The sequence below is a fragment of the Sus scrofa genome, chromosome 6 (assembly GCF_054392235.1).
Source record: "Sus scrofa isolate SSC_HxYL_T2T_F1_AM1 chromosome 6, Sscrofa_HxYL_maternal_Yorkshire_Landrace_v2.0, whole genome shotgun sequence".
NCBI classification, from domain to species: domain Eukaryota; kingdom Metazoa; phylum Chordata; class Mammalia; order Artiodactyla; family Suidae; genus Sus; species Sus scrofa.
In genome coordinates, this window is record NC_139388.1 from 45,868,825 (window position 1) to 45,893,116 (window position 24,292).

At 40.0% G+C, this 24,292-nt stretch overlaps 1 protein-coding gene across 2 annotated transcripts in view; it reads right to left on the reverse strand.

Annotated features, from left to right (window-relative positions):
• The window catches only part of LOC110261352 (uncharacterized), a 600,020-nt gene that overhangs the window by 170,624 nt on the left and 405,104 nt on the right, over positions 1-24,292 (reverse strand). The window contains exon 7 of one of the 2 annotated variants that reach the window (XM_084960354.1): positions 7,750-7,934. The exons of the other annotated variant lie outside the window; for it this stretch is intronic. Coding sequence (XP_084816480.1) covers positions 7,848-7,934 — 87 coding nt within the window. The 3' untranslated portion in view covers positions 7,750-7,847. Of the gene's footprint in view, positions 1-7,749; positions 7,935-24,292 lie in introns of those variants that run through there. 2 annotated transcript variants of the gene reach the window in all.

A 24,292-nucleotide genomic window follows, 5' to 3' on the forward strand; every position in this document is an offset into this window, starting at 1 on the left:
ATGAGGTTGCGGGTTCTATCCCTGGCCCCACTCAGTGGGTTAAGGATCTGGCATTGCCCTGAGACGTGGTGTAGGCCAGAGGCTACAGCTCCGATTCAACCCCTAGCCTGGGAACTTCCATGTGCTGTGGGTATGGCCCTAGAAAAGACAAAAAAAAAAAAAAAAAAAATTATACGATACCAGAGTTCCCATCGTGGCTCAGCGGTCACGAACCTGACTAGCATCCATGAGGACGTGGGTTCGATCCCTGGCCCCACTCAGTGGGTTATGGATCCAGCATTGCCATAGTGTAGGTCACAGATGTGGCTCAGATCCTGCATTGCTCGGATTCAACCCCTAGCCTGGGAAAGTCCATATGCCACACATGTGGCACTAAAAAGAGAGTAATTAATTGATTAATTAATTAAAATGATATAATATTAAAAAATAAAATTTTATATATATATATGTATTTGTATGTATGTGTACATGTGTAGATAGGTGATAGATAATCGAGAGATATGTCCATTGCTCGCCTACTGACAGCGAAGGCTCTTTAAGGCGCCACCCCCAGGCCCAGGGGGGATGTGCTCTACAAAACTGAAGGGAACCAATCTTGTCCTCAGCAGCCACAGAGGGATGGGAAAAGGGGAGGAAGGGGAGGGTCCATCGGTACTGCTATTTTTCACCCCAGCAGGCCCTCGAGCTATCCTAGTCACATCCTGAGAAGCGCCACAGCAAAATCAAGGTTGTGCCAGGGTTCAGAGGGCAAGAAACTTAAATGGTTGGTTTTCTCTTCGGGGGAGACGCACCCAGCTTGAGCCTCTACACGTGCGTGGCAAATGGCTGGGGCCAGAAAGGCAGCATGGGCTGGAGAGAAGGAGCCTGTGTTCGGAGAGAAGGAGCCTGTGTTCGGGCAGAAGGTCAGAGGTCAGTTCATGCCAGGACCCAGGGCAACTCCAACGCTTATCCCTGTTGGCTCCTGTGGGAGTGACCAGCAAGGCACTGTGCTCTGCCCTCCCGCCCCAGCAGCACGGTTGTCCAATACCCTTCCCGTGCCCACCAAGCCAGCCACAGACACATCTGGGGGACTCCCAGGCACTGAAGCCTCCACTGAAGGAACCCGACCCTCACCCCGCCCCCCATCACAAAGGTAAAATCCGGATGGAAACCCAAAGATCCATTTTTGTGCTTAATTTCCACTGATTAAAAAAATATGTAAATGGCAATGATGTTGACACGATGAAGCCATTATGGTCTATTGTGCAATTATTTCTTTGCTAGTTCATGACGGCTCAATTGGAGGCATAATGGACTATTACGCCATGACATCTTTGCTGAGCTTTCTTGCTTATTTTCCTCTTTTCCTTAATTTTCTTTCCTTCATCTTTCCTCCTTTAAAAAAAGGGGGAGAGAATTTTTCATTTGCAGATCATTGACTTTTTAATGTCAGATTATTTACTCAATAGTCAATAACGATGCCTTTGGATTCATTATGGGCTATCGTGTAAATAGCTAATTGCATTAATTACAGCCTTTTTACAAATGTTTAGTTTGCAGCTCATCACACCCATGGACTGTGTAATTGCTGCTAGCGGGGCTGATGGGCAGGCACAAGCCCTGGGTGTCTGCTTGGTGACAGGGAGACGTCTGTTGCTTTTGTTCCAACCTGACCAAGTTATAATCACTAACCATATCTGTGTGTGTGTGTGTGTGTGTGTGTGTGTGTGTGTGCAAGTGTGCATGTGTGTGTGTTTGTGTGTGCATGTGTGAGGAGGGGAGCCATGAGTGTGTGTGTGTGGATTAACTCACTCCACATTTATAAAGATGAGGAGGGATTATTCTTACACAGTTGAAAAATTTTGCTTTGAAAAACATGATGCCAATTTATAGAAGACTTTGTCCATTTTTTTGTGACTTGGAAATACCAGGATGCTACGACGAAGTACGTTCCATGAGGCATTTCCCTTTTGCAGACTGCAGGTGGTTATCTTGAAGACAGACTCAGACCCTGGGCATGTACAGAGCAGATCTCCCAGGAACTGGGCGGCTGACTCATGAGATGCATTGTCTCTTTGTAAACAGGGCTTTGTGCTTGCAAACCAAAATTCCCATGGGCACAGAGCCTTTTTGGAAGCCATCTTAATCTCTTCCCCGTGCCGTGTTTTGCATGTACATTTGAGGTAAATGAGGCACAAGATTGACCAGGGCTGCCCTGAGTCAGCTGGGGTTCAAGGGTAGCTTCCTGGGTCAACGTGACAATGCCTTGCTCTTGATGATTTTTGTTTCTCTCTAAGCTCCTTTATTACCTACCTGGTCTCTGAGACTCAGACCCGCTGAAGCCATTTCCTTCATTGTCCCATATGGTTTCCACTTTTTTTTTTTTTTTTTTTGTCTTACTCTTCCTCGGGACCACTTCACACACCTCCCTGCCTGGGCTAGACAGTCCGTGACTAAGGTGTCAGCCACAGTGGATTGCCTTGCATGTCAGAAGTTCATCAGGACATTCGGAACTGGAAAACAAAAGCCATGGTCACTCTGCAAAGACCACTGATGACACCTACTAGTGAGCAGATTGCATCAGAATCTTGAGTAAGGAGACACAAAAGCTTTGCTCTGCCCTAAGCTAGCTAGACTATCCTCCACAACGAAAGCCAGCCTCACAGTCTGTCGAGTGCCAGGTTCACCTGCACATGAATGCCTAGCAAATGCCCATCCAGTCAAAACCTGCCCACCGTGGAACCCACAAAAGAACCACAACCCATCTCGATGTCACTGAATCCCAAGAGAGCATTCACCAATCAAACAAACACTAGCTCGTGCCCATTGCGATATACACCTTCCAAATCGCACTTAACTGGATATCACTAAGAAGAGTTCAAGGTTAACAGACTTCCTGAACATGCCCCCCCAAATTATTACTGCACCTGCATATTTTTTAAAGGTGGTGTTGAGATTTACATAAGAAGTCAACTTTTGGGTTAGATACCAAAGACCAACAGTGATTCTTTCCTGCTTCCCCCTTCCTTCTGTGTCCACATCAATTTTTCTTTCTTTCCCATCTGGGAAGAAGAGCTTAGCCCAGAGACACCCAACCCTCACACGGATTCTGCTATGCACCAGAGCAGACAACCACAGGCAGATATAATATATACACACTACAGTATAAAAGATTTAATTAGCGAGAACCTACTGCATAGCACAGGGGAATCTACTCAATAGTTTGTAATAATCTATATGGGAAAAATGAATGGATAAAATTATATGTATGACCAATTTACTTTGCTATACACCCAAAACCAATACAACATGGTAAGTCAACTGTACTCTATACTCCCAATAAAATTAAAATTTTTTTATGTTTAAAAAAGAAATTTCAAAAAGTCAAAAATGCAAGGGTTAGGGAGGTTATCTTCTAAATAACTAGAAAATGTAATTGCCCAGAGACACCAGCCTGCAAACCTCTTAGAAGAGCAAAGCTTTTTCAAGGATGCAGGAAAAATGGCTCAGATCTTCTCTAGCGGGAGGCATGTGCAGAAATGGTCCCTTCCACTTGCTCAGTGGTGACAAAACCCTCGAGGTCCTCGGGGCTTTGTAGTTCCAGCTTCTAGAATTTGGGCTGGTGGGCTGCTGGAATGCTACACAACACCTCCCGCTATCCACATGCATATTCCCCCATGTCCAGAATGCTTCCTCTTCTGTCTGATAGCTTTTCTGATATTAATGGGAAGTAACCATTCTCAAATACTTTTAAGGGCAAAAGAAAATAAATATATCCAGACCAAAGAGAAAATAGACAAGGGACATGCTTAGATGAGATTATGACATTTATCATTCAACTGAGAACAGAGTCTGAAGCCATAACATCATAAAGGGCATTACACATTATATGGTTCCGTGTTTTAAACTTGAGGGATAAAGGACACATCTCACCTATCTGCAAACTTTGAGCGCTCAAGTCTATTCAGAGGGGTCCCCTAAAATTTGGAGATTTGGAGAAAAGAGTATCCATGAGAACTTGCTAACTAAAAAGTTCATTGCACTCCTGAGTCTTTGTTGTAAGTGTAAGAAATAAGTGTCAAGGCGGTTTAAGGTTCTTTTAAAAAACGGTTTATCAAAACATGCTCCGAGGGCCTCTTGGGGCCAAGTACAAAAATGTCCTGGGTCTCAGGAGCCCTGGGAGGTAGGGCATTTGGGAGCCTAACCCTCCCATCACCACTCCCTCTGCTCACTGTTGCCCTTTCCCCACTCTGTCAGGGTGGGGGCCAAGGCTGCTAGATATTCCCACATTTCCATGGCTCGAGAGAAACTAACGTGTCTCCCTACATGCCAAATCCAAAAACATCTCCATTGTCGAGTGTCCACCACAGGACCTATCAGCTTTACAGTCATTAGAATCAGAGCTCCCTTTGTGGCTCAGTAGGTTAAGAACCTGACACAGTGTCCGTGTGGATGTGGGTTCCATCCCTGGCCTCATTCAGTGGGTTAAGGATCTGGTGTTGCCACAAGCTGTGGTGTAGGTCAAAGATGCAGCTCTGACCCAGGGATCCCATGGCTATGGCATAGGCCTGCAGCTGCAGCTCCAATTCCACCCCTAGCCCAGGAACTTCCATATGCTATGGATGTAAGCATGAAAAGAAAATTAAAAAAAAAAAAAAAAAAGAATCAGAGCTGACCACCAGCACCATCTAAATGTAGTGCAGGAGTTCCCGTCATGGCACAGTGGTTAACAAATCTGACTAGAAACCATGAGGTTGTGGGTTCGACCCCTGGCCTTGCTCAGTGGGTTGGGGATCTGGCATTGCCGTGAGTTGTGGTGTGGGTCACAGACACGGCTCAGATCCCATGTTGCCATGGCTCTGGTGTAGGCAGGCAGCTATAGCTCCGGCTGGACCCCTAGCCTGGGAACCTCCATATGCCACGGGAAGTGGCCCTAGGAAAGGCAAAAAGACAAAAAAAAATTAATTTAAAAAAATGTAGTGCAAGGGAAAGAATGGAGCACATTCTAAAAGAAGGGGCAGGAGTGGGATAAGCAGAGAAAAAAAAAAAAGAGCATTACCTGCACAAGGGCAGGACTTCCACTGCCGTGTTTATCATGACCATTTATCCATTTTCAATTATCCATCACTGGGTACCATGTGTGAGCAGTAATAGGGACCCCCCCCAGACCATCTGAAACCTTTGTCAAGCCCTTGCACATGGATCAGTGGGAGGGAAATATGACATGACCGCAGACCTCCTGGACGTTGGGGTCTCCGGGTAGAGAAAGATATTCCCACCAAGCACTGCTAGGAACAAAATGGATTTAACTGGCAAGCTTTGTGGTTCAATTGGTGGTAGCAGCCAAGTGAGCCTGGTCAGAGGGCTGAAAGTTTGCAGCTGCTGTGAAAGGGATTTGTATACGCAGCTCTCAGAGCAGGGGCCAAGGGGCAGTCAGAGGTGGGGGTAATATCTGCCTGCAGGTCACCTGCCAGGGAATCTGCCTCCCAAGGCGGACTCCCCCTGAAATCTCTGATGAAAAGGTAAAGGTACCGTCCCATCACAAACCTTCTGGCAAGTGTGTATCATGCTAGTTCCCCTGAGACGGAAGAGTCCTTATATAAGGTCCCAGGGACACGGGTTAGTCTGGACGTGGCATTTGGAGAGCCTCAGGGAAGCAAATATTTATGTCCAAAGACATCGCCTGCGGACTCCTGAGGTTTCCAACCATCCACAGATTTGCCCCGGGTGCATAGCCTCAGCCAAATGTCGGGACATCGAAATGGCTGCTTTGTGAATTTCATCTTCGCCTTGCACGCACCTGCCAGGTGTGCTGGGAGACACGTGGGGGCCTCACTTGAAGAAAACTCAAAATTAATCCATCGGCGACAAGTGCGGAAGGGACTGATGGAGGACAATTCATGCCATAAATAATTCATTTCAGAGCATTCTGTAGTATCAAGACCCCATGAAGCTTTTTAAATAAGAACCCATCAGCAGAAGTTATTTCTTATACAAAGCTTCAGGAATATGCAAAACACACCATACAGTCAGAGTATTTAGAAGTCTAGGAAGATCGGAGCTGGCAAGGACCATAGGGCTATCCCAGTATCATGTGTATAGGAATGTCCTGGTATCATGAGTAGAGCAGAGTATAAGATAGTATAATATAGTATATGTATACTGCCACGTGTCTAGTATAGTACATTATATGTACAGAATATGTATAGTATCATGTGTATGATATAGGAATATCCTGGTATCGTGTATAGTATAGTATAATACAGTATATGCATAGTATCATGTGTCTAGTATAATATAATATAGTATATGCATACTATCACTTGTCTAGTATAGTACATGCATAGAATATGTATAGTATCATGTATATAGTACAGGAATGTCCTGGTAATACGTGTATAGTATAGCATAACGTGTATAGTATAGGAATACGCTAGAATCATATGTGACACTTGTCCTAAAGACCCCATGTGCCTTTCCAGACATCCTCCTTCCACAGGCTGGGGCAGACCCCATAAGCACAGTGCTGGAGGTCCACCAATCACACTCTGAGAAACCCCACACCCACTCATTAGGAACCAAAAGCTACAGTGATTCCCAGTGTGGGATATGCAGGCCGGGCAGGACTAGAACCCAGGGCTCTGACACCCAAAACCCTGCCTCTAGCTCAGTGATGGTTTTCCTATAATGCCTAGATGATTCATGGCTTCAACAACCAGAATATTTTATCTCGCACTCTGATAAGCTACAAATATTTCCCAGAGGCTGGGGCAAATAGAAATAAGATAGAAGATAAGGACTTTTTATAAATTGAAAGAGAATCCCCCAGTCTCATATTAATCCACATAACTTTAAAGACAACTGCTTTTACTTGGTTTTGTTGGTTTGTTTGTTTTATTTGAAACAGTAGGATGAACGCAAATGATGCAGAAGAAAATCAAATGAAATCCCAGGTCATCCTCCAAAAAAAAAAGAACACCGAGGAAACTTTTAATGCAGATGATCCTGGAACAATTTAATAGCTAAGTGATCCATGATTTTTCTTAACAAATACCCTCATTGAGAGAGAGAGGGAAGCTAAGAAATATCTTTGGATTCAATGCCATTTCTTTTTCTTTTACTTAATTTTGCAGGTATCTCAGCATGATCTGAATAAATTATGCTGACAATACCATAATATAAATGATAAATCATCAACACAGTTTTAGTGATATATTGCATGAAATGTAAATAATAACCAGGACTGCTAATTGGCTGGCTTCTTAGGAACAAAGCTGCAGCCATGTGACTCCCCCAGTCCGGGGGCTCAGTCATTAAGCATTTCTGCTGGTAAGCTGTTTCTGCTGGTCTGGACAGGAAAGCACAGCCTCCCAGACAAACCTTTGTGCGGAAGTTCTATCGGCCTGAGAGCGAGAGCAAGGCAAACGGCAGGCGCTGTTTCTTTGTCCCTCCAGAGTGCCAGTGGGCTGAGACATCACCCTGCTTCTCCGAACAAATTATGTCCCCCTGGCAGAAGCAACAAGACTTAACAAGGAAAACCTCTTCACGTCAGTCAAGTTGCCGAATCTTTCCAAAAAACTCTTCTGAGTCATTTTGGTTTCTTTTTTTTTTCTTTTGCTTTGATAACGATTTGATTACAACTTCATTTGACCAGAAACATAAGCTGTTTCTATGTGCTTCTTATTTTGAAAATACCTTGTTAGCATTCATCATATGTTTATGCAGCTTAAAAATATATTTTGTTTCATTTTCCCAAACAAATCCTTCTGCTTTCTGACAGGGTTGAGTTTCTTATCTGCAGTTTTCCTGCTGTGTCAAACAATGTCTTGGGGAAAATAACCCGGTGTACGGTGGGCACATTCATTCACTCAACTGAGGATGCCAGGCATGGGTCCGGGTCCTGGGGAGAGACAGAGTGAATGCCACGTAGAGTTCCCATGCTCAGGGTCTTCATTCTAGTCGGGGGTGGGCAGAGAATGAAGAGTGATGAGCAAATTGACCTGAGATCGTGTTGGGTAAACAAGGCAGGGCAATGGGATAGAGAGCGGCAGGTATGATGGGTGGGGAGAGGATGCCTCCATGAAGAGATGACACTTGAGTTGGACCTGGGGAACCAGAAGGAGCCAACATGTAAAGATCTAGGGAATGGGAGTTGCTATTGTGGTACAGCGGAAACAAAACCGACTAGTATCCAAGAGGACACAGGGTCCATCCCTGGCCTTCCTCAGTGGGTTAAGGATCCAGCATTGCCGTGAGCTGTGGTGTAGTTCAAAGATGAGGCTCAGATTCCACGTTGCCATGGCTGTGATGCAGGCTGGCCGCCGTAGCTCTGATTCGACCCCTAGTCTGGGAACTTTCCTATTTGCACCTGCAGCCCTAAAAAGCAAAAAAAATAAAAAAGATCTAGGGAATGGACATTCTGGCCAGAGGGACCAGCATAGGGAAAGGCCCTGAGGCTGAAGCAGTGTATTGAGGGTGAGGAAGGGGAAAAGAGAGAAAGAGAGGAAACAGGGAGGCAGCAGTGGGAGAATCAGCTCATCTGTGCAGGATAGATTCTACCCAGGGACCATGTGGGGCTCCTACCTTCTCCCACACCCTGGGGCCTTGCACAAGCTTCCACTCCCAAGCTCCCATTTTGCAAGGCACCTTCTATCAGCAGGGCTGCCTTCCTGACCCTGTGTTCTCCTAGCTCCTGGTGCTTAGGACTAGAATTCATTCCCTCTCCAAACTTGACAGCTTACTAATTAGGGCCCCTCTGCTCAGAGTTTGGCCAGCCCACTGCAAGTGTGATCCAGCCCCAAATGGGTCCTGGATGCCACCACGTGGGACCGACCCTGGAGGGTAGTTATGGGGTTCATGGTCACTTTGGTACTCAGACTCTAAGGAATCCAGCTAAGGCTGCCCCCCTCAAAATCAAGGGCTGATACTCTGTTCCTAACGACACACGTGCCCTGGCCTGATGCCCCTTGTTCATCAGTTGGCGAATCCTGGCAACTCACCGTATCTAGGGATATGAGAATGTAACAGGTGAAGTCTTGTGACCCCTGGAAGTGGAGACATCAATGCATTCTCTGGATATTTCCCTTAAGGGGCTTCCCATGGAGGGCTACCCTCTTAAAGAAAGCTCTGAAGCGTAAGGAACGGTCCCCAAATGTTGCTTCCACAGATGGGCCTTGGTTCCTTCCAAGGGTGAACTCGGATACTGCTCGGCACCCCTATGGAGCCGACCAACAGCTGGTTAAGGGTGGATTTTACTGTCAAAAATGATCAGCACAGGGACTGGAGCCAAACAGAAGTGCTGCGGTATTTAGCAACTCCCTTCTTGCCGCTGTCATTTCTGGCCTCCCCACCCCACCGTCATCAAAACCATTTATGGAGCACTCCATCTGCATAGAGCTCCAATTTAGGCCTGGGACAGAGTGAGTTAAGCAGACCAAAGGTCCCCATCACAGAGGTGAGGATCCAGCAGGGATAGACGGTAATAAAATAGATGAGCTAGTTAAGGCAGGCACAAAGCCAAAAGGCAAAGTTACAACGTATTTGCATGAAATGCAAGTAGAAGGGTCAGAAGACTCTAGTGGGAACAAGAAACAGAGAGAGAGAGCCTCATGTGAATTGAGAACAATTTTGCAGTTCTTCCATTTGGATCCCAAAGACTCCCTTCTCCAATGGAAAGGCATATCCATTGCATTAAAAGACAAAAGATGACCACTTTGATTTAATTTTGATGTTTAAAACTTAGGCAAAGGAGCCAAGAAAAAGGACAGTCCCTTCAATAAATGGTGCTGGGAAAACTATACATCCCCCTGCAAAAATGAAACTGGATTCCTACTATTTTATGCCATACATGAAGAGTAACTCAAATGGATTAGACTTGAATGTAAGACCTGAAACTGGAGTTCCCGTCATGGTGCAGCTACAGCTCCGACTGGACCCCTAGCCTGGGAACCTCCACATACCATGGGTATGGCTCTAGAAATACAAAAAGAAAAAAAAAAGACCTGAAGTTATAGAACTCTACAAAGAAAACTCTTAAAAGAAAAAAGAAACATAGGCAGTATTCTTCTTGGTATCATTCTTGGGGATGAAACAAATCCGACTAGGAACCATGAAGTTGCTGGTTCAATCCCTGGCCTTTCTCAGTGAGTTAAGGATCCAGCGTTGTTGTGAGCTGTGGTGTAGGTTGCCGATGTGGCTCCAATCTGGTATTGCTGTGGCTGATACATCTGATGAGGGATTAAGATATGAAATATACAAAAAAATTCCTACAACTCAATAGCAAAAAAATCCAATACAAAAAATGAAATCTTGCCATTTGCAACAACATGGATGGATATTAAACATATTATGTTCAATGAGATAAGTGAGGCATAAAAAGATAAACAGCATATGATCTAACTTATATATGGAATCTAAAAAGCAGAACAAAACCAAATGAAAGGAGACTCATAATATAGAGGACAAATGGGTGGTTGCCACAGTAGGGTGGGAGTGAGCAAAATAGGTGAATGAGATTAAAAGTTACAAACCTCCAATTATAAAATAAATAAGCCACAGTAATGTTATATACAGCAAAAGGAATGTGGTCAATAATACTGTATGGGGACAGATGGTTAGTAAACTTATTGTGGTGATCATTTCATAATGTATGCAAATGTCAAATACGCAGTGCACCTGAAAGTAACATAATATAGCATGTCAACTACATTTTAATTTTTTAAAAATGGTTAGAAGAACTGAATAGAAATTTTCCCAAAAAACACACAGATGGTCAACAAGTACATGAGGAGTTCCCATCATGGCTCAACAGTAATGAACCTGAATAGTATCCATGAGGACACAGGTTCCATCCCTGGTCTTGCTCAGTGAGTTAAGGATCTGGCATTGCTGTAGGCTATGGTGTAGGTCACAGATGCAGCTCAGATCCCACATTGCTGTGGCTGTGGTGTAGGCTGGTGGCTATAGCTCCAATTCAACCCCTAGCCTGGGAACTTTCATAGGCCAAGGGTACAGCCCTAAAAAGACCAAAAAAAAAAAAAAGTACATGAAAAGATGCTCATCATCACTAATCATCAGGGAAACATAAACCAAAACCACAATGACATATCAACTCACATCTGTTAGAATGGCTATCATCAAAAAGACAAGAAATAAGAGAAAAAGGAATCCTTGTGTCCGGTTGGTGGGAATGTAAATTGCTGCAACTTTTATGGAACACAATATGGAGGCTCCTCAAAAAATTAAAAATAGACGTGCCATTTGATCCAGAAATTCCACTTCTGGGTATTTATCCCCCCAAAATGGAAACAAAAAGATATATGCTTCCCCATCTTCATTTTCAAGATATGGAAGCAGCATAAGTGTTTATTGATGAATGAACAGATAAAGAAAATGTGGCATATATATATATATAGAGAGAGAGAGAGAAAGAGAATTTAAAAAAAAAAAAAGCTCTTATATATACAGAGAAAAGACTGGTAATTGCCAGAGGCAGGGGTTGAGGGATGGAAAAAATGGGTGAAATGGGTGAAGGGGGTGGAAGAAGTTTAAATTTTGAGTTATGAAATAAGTCTTGGGGATGTAACATATAGCATGGTGACTATAGGTAATAATACAGTGTTGCATATTTAAAGTTACTAAGAAAGTAAATCTTAGAAATTCTCCTCATAAGAAAAAATAGTTGTAACACTTTATGGTGACAAATGTTAACTAGACTTTTTGTGGTAATCATTTCCCAGTACAAATCAATATTGAGTCATGTTATATACCTGAAACTAGCGTGTTATATGTCAATTATACCTCAATTTTAAAATATATACCAGATTTCCAGTTCAGCCAAAAGATGCATAGACCCACTTTCACTTTTCCCTGCCCTTGTCCTCTAAATACAAAGAAATGCCAGGGAAATTATTCAACAGACATAAAATAGTGATAAAAGAGCTCCAAAAATTGGAAGTAAGAGGTGGAATGTCCCAGAATCACAGAACTTGAATGATGACATGGTGAGTTTCCCCCATTTTCTTTCCATATTCGATATACTCCTAGACTAGGTTTCAGAAAAGCCTGCAACCTGCTCCCTAACATAATGGTCAAAATCTATAAGATACAATCTAAATCCACGCCTCATACCAAGAACTAGGCAAACCATAATTTGAATGAAGAAAAATAATCAACTGATGCTAATACCAACATGAATGAGATGCTTAATTTATCTGAAAACAATTTTAGAATGACCATTTTAAAAATGCTTCAACACAATCAATTACAAATTATCATGAAGCAAGTGAAAAGATAGAAAATTCAAGCAAAGAAACAAGTTATAAAAAAAGAACCAGATGGAACTTATAGAAATAAAATATATGATAACAAAAATATAAAATCCACTGGTGGGCTCAATGGTATGCTGGTGATGACAAAAGATAGAAGCTAAACTTGAAGACAAATTAATAAAATGTATTCATTTAGAACAACAGAGAAATCTGAGGGTTTGGGATAGAAATGCTGTAAAATTTGGTTGGGATGATTGTTGTACACCTATAAATGTAATAAAATTCATTAAATAATTTAAAAAAGAACAGGAGTTCCCATTGTGGCACAGTGGAAATGAATCCGATTAGGAACCATGCGGTTTGGGGTTTGAGCCCTGGCCTCACTCAGTGGGCTAAGGATCCAGCATTGCCATGGGCTGTGGTGTAGGTTACAGATGCTACTCAGATCTGGCATTGCTGTGGCTCTGGCGTAGGCCGGCAGCTGTAGCTCCGATTAGACCCCTAGCCTGGGAACTTCCATATGCCGTGGGTGTGGCCCTAAAAAGCCAAAAGACAAAAAAAATAAATAAAATAAAATAAAAATAAGCACAACAGATAAAAAATTAACAGAGCCTTAGGGATTCTGTGGGACAGTAACAAAAGACCTAACTTTCATATTGTCAGAGTTTCAGGAAGAAAAGAAAGAGATAATGGAACTGAAAAGCTATTCAAAGAAATAAAAGCTGAATACTTCCCAAACGTGATAGAATACATAAATCTTCGGATTCATGAAGCTGAGAAAATCTCAAATAGGGACAAATCCAAAGAAATCCACACCAAGACACAGAGCATATCAAGATCCTGAAAACTAAAGACAAGAAAAATAACCTTAAAAGTGGCAGAGGAAAATGATACACTACCTGTAAATAAATCCCAATTTGAATGACTGTGGATACCCATCTAAAATTATACAGGCACAATAGTTTTCAAATGCAAGAAGGGAAGAACTTGGATCTTATATCTGGCAAAATTACCCTTCATACATAAGGAAGGAGTAAAGACATATTTGGACAAGTAAAAACTAAGAGAATTCACCTACCCTTGAGAATGGCTGAAGGAAGCTCTCCAGACAGAAAGAAAAAGATAATAGAAGAAAGCTGGGACCTTCAGAAAGGAAAGAAAAACAATGGAATGGGTAAAATCAGAAGTAAACGGAATAGATAATTCTTTACCTCATGAGTTTCCTTATGGTTGAAGCAAAAGTTGTAACACCATCTAATGTGGTACTCAGTGTATATAAAGGAATTATTTTAAACAATTATATTTTACAACTGGGAAAAGTAAAGGAACCCAAAGGGAAATAAGACTGTTACCCTACACTCGAAGTGGTAAAACATATATGTGGTGAGTTTACAAAAACCACTAAGAAAATTACACAAAATGATATACTCAATAACAATATAAACAAATAAAAATGGGAGTTCCCATTGTGGCTCAGTGATAACAAACCTGACTAATATCCATGAGGACACGGGTTCAATCCCTGGCCCCATTCAGTGGGTTAAGAATCTGGCATCGCCATGAGCTGCAGCACAGGTAGGATGCAGACTCTGCTCAGATCTGGTGTTGCTGTGGCTGTGGCATAGGTCGGCAGCTGCAGCTTTGATTTGACTCCTAGCCTGGGAACTTCCATATGCAGCCCTAAAAAAATAATAAATAAATAAATAAACTTTATAAAAATGTTCATGGGAAAGTAACAAAAAAGAAAAGGGGAGGGGAGGGAGAAGAAAGGAAGATGTGGCTCTGCTGATGCCATGGACAAAAAGCAATAAAACATGGACCAAAGCAAACAAAACTCTTTAGAACAAAGAGGGACAGAACATAATGATAAATGAATCAATTCACAAGAAGATCTAGCAACCCTAAGTGCACATGCACTAACAGAGTATCAAATACATGAAACAAAAACTGGTAGAGCTGAAAGGAAGCAGATAAATCCACTATTACACTTCAATACCACTATTGGCAATTGATAGAACTACTAGGCAGTAAATCAGCAAGGATATAGGAGAACGGACCAACTGACATTATCTGACATTTATAGAACTTCCCCCAGAAAACATATTCCTTTCAAGTATTCTTTGTTTACCAAGATAAACCATATCCAGAGCCATAAAACAAATCTCAACAAATTTAAAAGAATTGAAATCATGCAGACTATGTCCTCCAACTATAAAAGAATTAAGCTAAAAGTTAATAAAAACAGAAAAACTCCGAACATTTGGAAGTTAAAAGAACTCACTTCTAAATAATCCATGAGTCAAAGAGGAAGTCTCACTGAAAATTAAAAATGCATAGACTATAATGAAAATAGTAGCAGACCAGTATCAAAATTTGGAAGAAGCTAAAGTAGTGTTAAGAGGGAAAGTTATATTAGCAAATACTTATGTTAGAAAAGAAAAAAAAATTTCAATAAACAAGCTAAGTCCAAACCTCAAGAAACAAGAAAGATATGAACAAATAAACATAAAGCAAGTAGAAGGAAGGAAATAGTAAAGAAAAATCAGAAATCGATTAAACGAAAACATTGTAAATCAACTATAATAAAATTTTTAAATCCAGTAAATGATACAAGAAAATGTAGAAGATGAATGAAACAAAAACCTAGTTCTTTTTTTTAAAAATCAATAAAATTAATAAGCCTCTAGCCAGACAAAGAAAAAAAGAGAGAAGATACAAATTACCAATATCAGAAATGAATAGGGCTCATCACTACTGATCCTCGAACAGTAAAAGAATAATCAAGAAATACTCTGAACCACTCTATGGCCATAAATTTGATAACTCAGATGATTTAGATAACTTTCTTCAAAGACATAAATTGCCAAAACTCACACATGGAGAAACAGATACTGTGGATAAGCATACGTGTAATAAAGTAATTGGATCAACAATTAACCTTCAAAAAAGAAAGCATCAGATCCAGATGGGTTCATTGGTGAATTCTATCAAAACATTTACAGTAGAAATGTTCTAGAAAATAGAAGCAGAAAGAATTCTATTAGGTCAGCATAGTGTTTGGCCAAATTACAACACCCAGTTAAAATGAAAACTTTCAGCTAACCAGAGTCTTCCTCAATATGATAAAGAACATCTACCAAAAAAACAGCATCAAGTATGTTAAACAAGTATGTTAGCATCATACTTAAAGGTGAGAAACTGGATGCTTATCTTTTCTTTTTTCTTATTTCTTTATTGATTTATTTATTTTTGCTTTTTAGGGCCACACCTTGCAGCGTATGGAAGTTCCGGGTCAAAGCAGAGCTGAAGCTGCCAGCCTATGCCACAACCACAGCAATGTGGGATCTGAGATGCGTCTGTGACCTACACCACAACTCATGGCAACACTAGATCCTTAACCCACTGAGTGAAGCCAGGGATGGAATCCACACCTTCGTGGATACCAGGTGAATTCGTAACCTGCTGTGGCTCAGCAGGAACTCCTGAATGCTTTTCTTTTGACTGGGAAGTTCTATCTAGTGCAAAAATTAAAAAATTAAGAAGGAAATAACATGTTTAAGATTGAAAAAAAAACTATCTTTGTTCACAGATGGCATGATTATGTAAAAAATCCCCCCAAAATTGACTAACAATCTCCTGGAACTAATAAGGTATACAAATTCACACAGGATACAAAGTTAACATACAAAGGCCACTTGCTTCCTTGTTACCAGCAATAAATAATGGGAATTTGAGTTTTTAAATGCGATTTGCAATAGCACCCAAAAGATTAAATACTTAGGTATAAATTTAGTAAAATATAGAGGGGATCTATATGCATAAAACTACAAAAATGATGAAAGAAATCAAAGATCTAAACAATGGAAGAACGTTTAATGTTCATGAGTTGGAAGACGTTGTTAAGTGTCAGCTCTTCCCAGCTTGGTTCAGTGTAATCCCAACCAAGACTGCAGGAAGCTGTTTTATAGATATAGACAAATTGGTTCTACAGTCTGTCTAGAAAGGCACAATACCTGCAACAGTCAACACAACACTGAACAATAACAAAGTTAGAAGACATACTACCTGATTTCAAGACGTCTTAGGAAGCTACTGAAATCAAGTTAGCATGGTGTTGGTAAAAGAATAGATATATCAATAAATGATACAGACTTAAGGGTCCAGAAATAGATGCCCGCAAATATAGCCAATGGATTTTTGACCAAAAAAAAAAAAGCTAAAACAACTCAATGGACAAAAATACTCTTTTCCACAAATGGAACTGAATCAACTAGACACTTATAGACCTGAAAAAAAAAGGAATCTAAACAAACACCTTAGCATTTTCACCACAATTACCTCAAAAAGGAACATAGACCAAAAGAAAAACTATAAAACTTCTAGAAGAAAATACTGGATAAAATCTTGTCTGTTTTGAGTTTGGCAATGATTGATTAAATACAATAACTAAAGCATGATGCAAAAATGAAGAAAAAATTGGTATGTACGACTTTATTCCAATTTAAAACTTCTGCTCTGTAAAAGACACTGTTAAGAGAATAAAAAGATGAGCCATAGACTGAAAGAAAATATTTGCAAAACACATATCTCATAAAGAAATCATATCTGAAATTTTAAAAACTCTTAAACCTCAACAATAAGAGAACAAACAACTCAGAGTTCCCTGGTGGCTCAGAGGGTTAAGGATCTGGTTTTGCCAGCGCTGTGGGGCAGTTTGATCCCGGGCCTGGGAACTTCTGCATGCTGTGGGTGCAACCAAAAAATAAATAAATAAGAAAAGACAACAAAAAACTCAATTTTAAAATGGACAAAAGACCTGAACAGATGACTCATAAAAGAATACAAATAAGAATATAAAGTAGTGCTCAACATCAGTTATCATTAGGGAATTGCGCATTAAAGCAAAACGAGATACCACTTATTAGAATACCTATTAGAATAACTTTAAAAAATTACAACACCAAAAGCTAATGAGGATGCAGAACAGGAACTCTCATTTATTGCTAATGGGAAGGCAAAATGGTACAGCCACCTTGGAAAATAATTTGGCAGTTTCATACAAAGCAAAACCTGGTCTTGGTGTATAATCCAGCAGTTACACGCCTAGGAATCTATTCAACTGATGTGAAAACTTATATCCAAGGGAGTTCCCATTGTGGCTCAGTGGAAACAAATCCAACGAGTATCCATGAGGATGCGAGTTTGATCCCTGCCCTCTCCCAGGGGGTTAAGGACCCAGCATTGCTGTGAGCTATAGTGTAGGTCACAGAGGCGGCTCAGATCTGGCATTGCTGTGGCTGTGGCTGTGGCATAGGCCAGCAGCTGTAGCTCTGATTCGACCCCTAGTCTGGGAACTTCAACATGCCACGAGTCTGGCCCTTTAAAAAAAAGAAAAATGAAGAGCTTACACACCATTTCCTCTTAAAAAATAGGCCTTATAGAATTTTTTTGGAGAGAGAAATTTAATGGAGTGTTAGTTTTGGACAAAGTTGTTTAAATCATGAGTCACTGACGGGATGACTTAACCTTGCTAAGGTGCAAACCTGGTCTCTCTAACTTAAAAATATAGGTAACATATATTTGTCCCCAGAACCATTTAAACACCCAGTACATGCTACTAGATATTATTTGACATCTATTTATTTTCATACCTTGATTTCTTTCAATTTGATGCCATGATTATGACTTTAATGTATAATTCAAACTTCATTAGAGAGTTGCTTTCAAGTTTGAATACCAAGTTTATACTATCCACCATACACAGGGGATTTTAGCCACACCAATTTTAAAGCCATTTAAAGTTGACTTAATGTTTAAAAAAAAAAAAAAAAGTAGACTTACAAACGTACATCCACCAAAAATAGTGGATAAAGCTTATAGTGGCTTGTAATTATTACCCCAAACTCAAAGCAACCAAGAAGTCCCTCAATATATGAATGGGTAAACAAATCGTGGTACATTCACAGGAGACTACTGATATACATGATGATGGAATAAATAAATAGGGAGAAAAGACAAAACTCCTGTGCAGAGGAATTCCAAATAATGTAAGTAAATACTCTACCCCCAATTCCTTAAATGTAGACAGTGCATAATGACCTCCTTCTGACAAGTACAGTATGATGGGGGTGGGAAATAAGGGACTTTGTAACGGAGAAACCTCACACATTATCTCAACCAGGTAATAAAGGTCAATATCAACAATGATAATTCAGGATGATAGCATGTACCCTTGACACATGATAAAAAAATGGCACTTCACCTCTGTGATCTTCCCTGCCCACCCCCCTGCCAAAACCACTCTGGTTATGATAAAATCTATATAGTCTCATCATAATAGAAACATAAGACAAATTCCAAAAGAATATGTTAAAAACAATTAAAGAAGACAGTTTAGGCGACACAAACTCATGAAGCAGACCGTCTCCATTCCCAAGGGTCTGAAGAAAAATAGGGCATAAAACCGGAAGTTTTTATAGGATAAAGAATAAGGAACAAGGAAGAGAAAAGGAGAAAATGAAGAACTAACAAGGAACTGAGAATATATGCCACAGTGGACTTGGATTTTGGAATTGGCTGACTAGTTACTCTACACTTATGGTGGAGCCAAACATTGACAGGAATACGAAAGCTAAGTTTTAGTTTGCTGACTCATCACTGCAGGCAGAAGAGGTTCTATCCCGAGCCTAGAAATTTTATTTCACCAAGGCATACTCTACAAAATCCTTGATGTACACCCCTGCAGACGGTCAAATTCATCAAAAACAAGAAACGCCTGAGAAACTATCACACCCAAGAGGAACCTAAAGCGAGATGATGACTACGTGGAAGAGACTCTGAGATGGGATGCTGGAGCAGAACAAGGACGTGAGCAACTCTGAAGGAAGTGGGGGCTTTCATTAGTAATATTGTATCAAGAGCAATTCATGTAACAGAACCCACACCGAGTTGCTGTCCTATCATGGAAAAGTGAAAATGAATCCCACTAGGAACTAGGTTGCAGGTTGGATCCCTGGCCTCACTCAGTGGGTTAAGGATATGGCATTGCTGTGGCTGTGATGTAGGCCAGCGGCTGTAGCTCCGATTTGACCCTTAGCCTGGGAACCTCCATAGGCCACAGATGCAGCTCTAAAAAGCAAAAGAAAAAAAGAAAAAAAGAAAGAAACAATTCTATGGTAAGATGCTAACTATAGGGAAACACTGGGTGGGGGAAATATGGCAACTCAGTACTGCCATCTTAATTTTTCAGGAAATCTAAAACTGTTCTAAAAAGTAAACTCCATTTCTGAAAAATTATTCACTTCCAATGTTCCGAACTTTCTGATCTATTTTCCTTTGACTCAGGGTCAAAGCTCAACAGCCTTGCAGATCTCATCTCATTGTCTTGTGATCATACCAAGCAAATACTTTCCAGCCATCCTGCTGCTCTTGCTGTTTGCTCCCCACTTCCACTCTCCATTCAGCCTCTCGCAGTCTCCCACAGCCTCCTGTTTCTTCTGTTCATTATCCTATTCCTCAGTTCTCTATTAGCATCCAGAACATAGGATCTGCTCACTGGTTGGATGGATCAATGGATGGATGGATGAATGAACATGACAGTCCCAATATCAGACCAATGATAATTGCTTTATGACCTGACAGAGGCTAAGCTCACTGCCATTGTCTACTGATGGGTTCCAAAGATTCACAAAAGAATCAAAAGGACCAGCCACTGTTTCATTTTATTGATAACATATGGTATGATTTTTTTTAATTGCTGCTCAAGCAAAAATATACCCATGATCTACAAGTGCTACTTACCTCTATTTATATTATCTCTTATTCCTAGACCTTATCCTGACTTCCAGAAACTTCTTATTTTAATGGTCTGATCACTTCAGTCCAAAGCTAAACTATTTCAGTAAACAACAAGGCATCTGAATGATGCCCATTAGCTAGAATTTCCAGTGTCAGTGAACTTGTTTCCTTTCTAGACAACGTCACCTGGAATTAAAAAGGACGACATTTCAGAGCTACCTGACAATGAGGAAAAGAAAGTTTATAATAATTCACAGGATATTGCTTGACCTCCAGGAGCTTACAATAAGGAAGAGAGACATTGACAGATAGAACATCCAGATAATTGAACAAAACCACTGTGCAGACATAGGTTAAGCATGTCTCATATCTAAACCAACATAAAGCCCAATATTTAATAAATTACCTGTAGTAAGTTAAGCTTCCTTAAAATTTTATAATCTCTCAGGCAGCAAACATCAGTTTCCATTAGACATTTGTGTTATAGCCTATACAGAGGTGTGTATGAGAAACATAATTAAGCAATTCCTGCCTCCTTCACAGGATTTTGGAGTTCTAATTTTCTTTCTTTTGAATAATCTCAGGAGAGATCATTTTGTATACAAAACAAAAGATCTAGGGAAAATAAAGAAAATGTGAGCCACTGTTACTATGCACACACTGAATGAAAATTCAGTTAGTTTCTTGAAATTCAGGCAATCAAATACAAAAGAAAACTTTGCACAATAATGGTCTAGTTTAGAACATTTATACTTCAAACCTCACTATTGCATGCCAAAACATCTGACCATTACATCAGAATTACCCTGCAATAATTCTAACTCTAAAGGAGGCAAACAGGAAGGAAAAAAAAAACCCACATAGAATACTTCGCAGATTTATTTAAATATATGTAGTTACATATATATCGTTATTTATATATATAGTATATATACAATATATACTATATATAGTTATTTATATATAATAATATATAGTCATTTACATATTATATATTTTATATATATATAGTTATTTACATGCCTTTTATTGTCTCCTGTATATGGGGAACCATCATGGATATCCGACAAGATTTTCTGATACAAATAAATGCAAAAATTAGTTTGAAACTAAGGCTTAGGTAAACTTTGTTTAAATTTCTGTATCTTATGTTTATTATTATGCCACTGCATCCACAACATAGGGAGACTACTTCATACAGGGAACTTCTTTCATGTTTTGGGTGGGGGTCTTGGGGTTTGGTTTTTTTTTTTTTTTTTTGGCTGTGCCCACAGCATGTGGAAGTTCCCGGGACAGGAATCAAACCCACACCACAGCAGTGACCTGAGCCACTGCAGTGACAATGCCAGATCCTTAACCAGCTGTGCCACAAAGTAACCCCATAGAACTTCTGGATGCCAGTGCAGTATCATGAGCTATTAATAAATAAAATCTACTCATTATTAGCTTTTAACCCTCAGAGACCAAGGAGCATTGCAAAGTTAATCTTTTAATCCCAAAGTAGAACGCCATGGCCAAGTGGCACATTCCCATTAGAACATCTATGTGACGGGAAGAATGGAACTCTTCCCTACGTCACTGTGGATGCAGGTTAATACCTGTCAATGGATGTATTTCCCAGTGTCACTGTGGATTCAGGTTAATACCTGTCAATGGATATATTTCCCAATGACCATTCCCCTTGGAAGGAGTCATGGTTAACGAACATGATGTAATCAGCAACCTCTTAATAATTTTTATTTTTTCAATGAATCTCAGGCTATGAAACACTGGGTTTCAAAGCAAAATAAAAACAACGAATTTATCACTCTTTGTATAAGCAAAATAACAATCAATGCATTTATCACTCATTATAAAATTGGTAATTACAATTTTGTAATAAAATTGTGGTCACTGATCAGACATGCAGGTCATCCTGAGATGACCACCCTTAGCTGAAGTGATATACTTCAAGATAAGGACCCGATACTTGATAGTTTCTTTATCCTTCAGATACCTCTCTTAAGAAAATTTATTACCTTCTATTAAAAATTTCGAAATAGTTGGAAAATCCCCATTCTTATTTCAAAGACTTCTGTGAATTCAGGGATCCCAGGTCAGAAAATACCAGCTTAGAAGACGTATTTCAGGCAAGGAATTAAGAACTGAAGCTGTCTTTCAGAAGGGCTCATATGTTCCAGGGAATATTGATGAGTAATGATTCATTTGGGGATATAACTACGTAGAGCTATTAGTTATTACGAAAAGGGTTATTTATGGTAGCTGATGGCAAAGAGGATGAAGTTGTCCCCAAATATTACTAATGTATCATTCAATCCCAGAAGACGATGAAGCAATATTTATAAAATTCTGAAAGAAAAAAAAAAGAAATAAAAATTGCCTTTCAGGCGTTCATAAACAGCCTCCTTAAAAACAGCACGTCAGTGTATTTGAACAAATTTTGCTAGGAATTTTAGGAGAAAACTCAGGTACAATAACAAAAGAGAGAAGTAGCGGCCCAAATATCTGCCACCTCATCTTTCTTGCAGTTTTCAATCACCTAAAATTCAATCTCAGATGGATGGTGGACACAAATGCTACTTACAAAGATAAATGGAATTGATTTAGTGACCTTTTCTCACCTATAGGTCCAGCTCCTAAATGTTTACAACATGACATCACAGTCATTGTTCCAACTGACAAGAAATTAATGTTCACAGGGTATTGCAGAGTTTTAAGAAGTTCCTCCTTGGATTCTGATGTGGTAGCTTATAGCATATCAATTTTCCACTGATCTAGAAAATCTAGATAAAATGCAATAAGAAATACCTGCTTAATCAGAAAGCACATGAAGCAATCAGGATTCTTCAGTAATTCTGGGGAAAAGGGAGAGCCATAAAAGCGAGCCCAAAATTCCACTTACTAATTCTCACCTTGAACCATTTACCAATTCTAGGCTACAAAGCACAAGAGCATAAGCAGCCAGAATTTAATTTCTTCTTATTTCACAGGACTGAGTAGACAAAAACTGGAATTCAGAACTGCCACTGTAACTACACGTAAATGACAAAATTCCCTGCAACTGACATGTGCTTGGCACACTGCACCCATTTTCTCTGATCCCAAATCTTTGGAAGGCTAGATTCCCTGAGGACAAGAGGATGTAGGAGAAAAGCTGAGGGACGCTTTTGATAATCTTACCACACCGAAAACATAAAAATTAAAGTTGAAAACTATCCAGTGAGGCAGGGCTCTGGTAAATATCACCCAAAGATTCTGTATTATTTCAGAAAGTATGTCTTTCGTACAATAAAAACTTATAAAGTACAAAAAGGAAAAAAGACCAAGGAAGGAAAAGGATCTAAATAGAAACATTCTCATAGGTTTAGGATTATCAGATATGAATTTCTAAGTAACTATGATCAGCATGTGCAAGGAACTAGACAAAATAAAGTTCTCCCAAGAGAACTTTAAAATATATTTTTATAATTATAAAATCCTTATTAAAATTTCTATAAAAATTATTTTATAAGAATTATATGTTTAAATTATTTAAAATATATTTGTGGAGTTCCCGTCATGGCTCAGTGGTTAACGGCTAGTAACCATGAGGTTGCGGGTTCAATCCCTGGCCTCACTCAGCGGGCTAAGGATCTGGTATTGCCATGAGCTGTGGTGTAGGTCACAGACACAACTCAGATCCCACTTTGATGTGGCTGTGATGTAGGCTGGCAGCAATAGCTCTGATTCAACCCCTAGCCTGGGAACCTCCATATGCCAAGTGTACAGCCCTAAAAAAAAAAAAAAAATACAAAAAAAAAAACCCTAAAATATATTTCTAAAATAAAGTGTAAACTTTAGATAAAATTTAATAACTATTATTAAGGACTCAAAAGAAGTATTTAATAACAAATTGAATACTGCTAAAGAGAGAATAAGTGAACTGGAAAGTAGAACAGTAGACAATAAGCAAAAGCAAACATATAGAGAAAAATGTATAGAAAATATAGAATGAGGAGTTCCCATCATGGCTCAGCAGAAATGAATCTGACTAGCATCCATGAGGATGCAGGTACGATCCCCAGCATTGCTCAGTGGGTTAAGAATCTGGTGTTGCTATGAGGTTTGGTGTTGGTCACAGACACAGCTCGGATCCCATGTTGCCATGTCTTGGTGTAGGCCAGCAGCTACAACTCCAATTCAACCCCTAGCCTGGGAACTTTCATATGCCTTGAGTGCAGCCCTAAAAAAAAGAAAAAAAGAGAAAG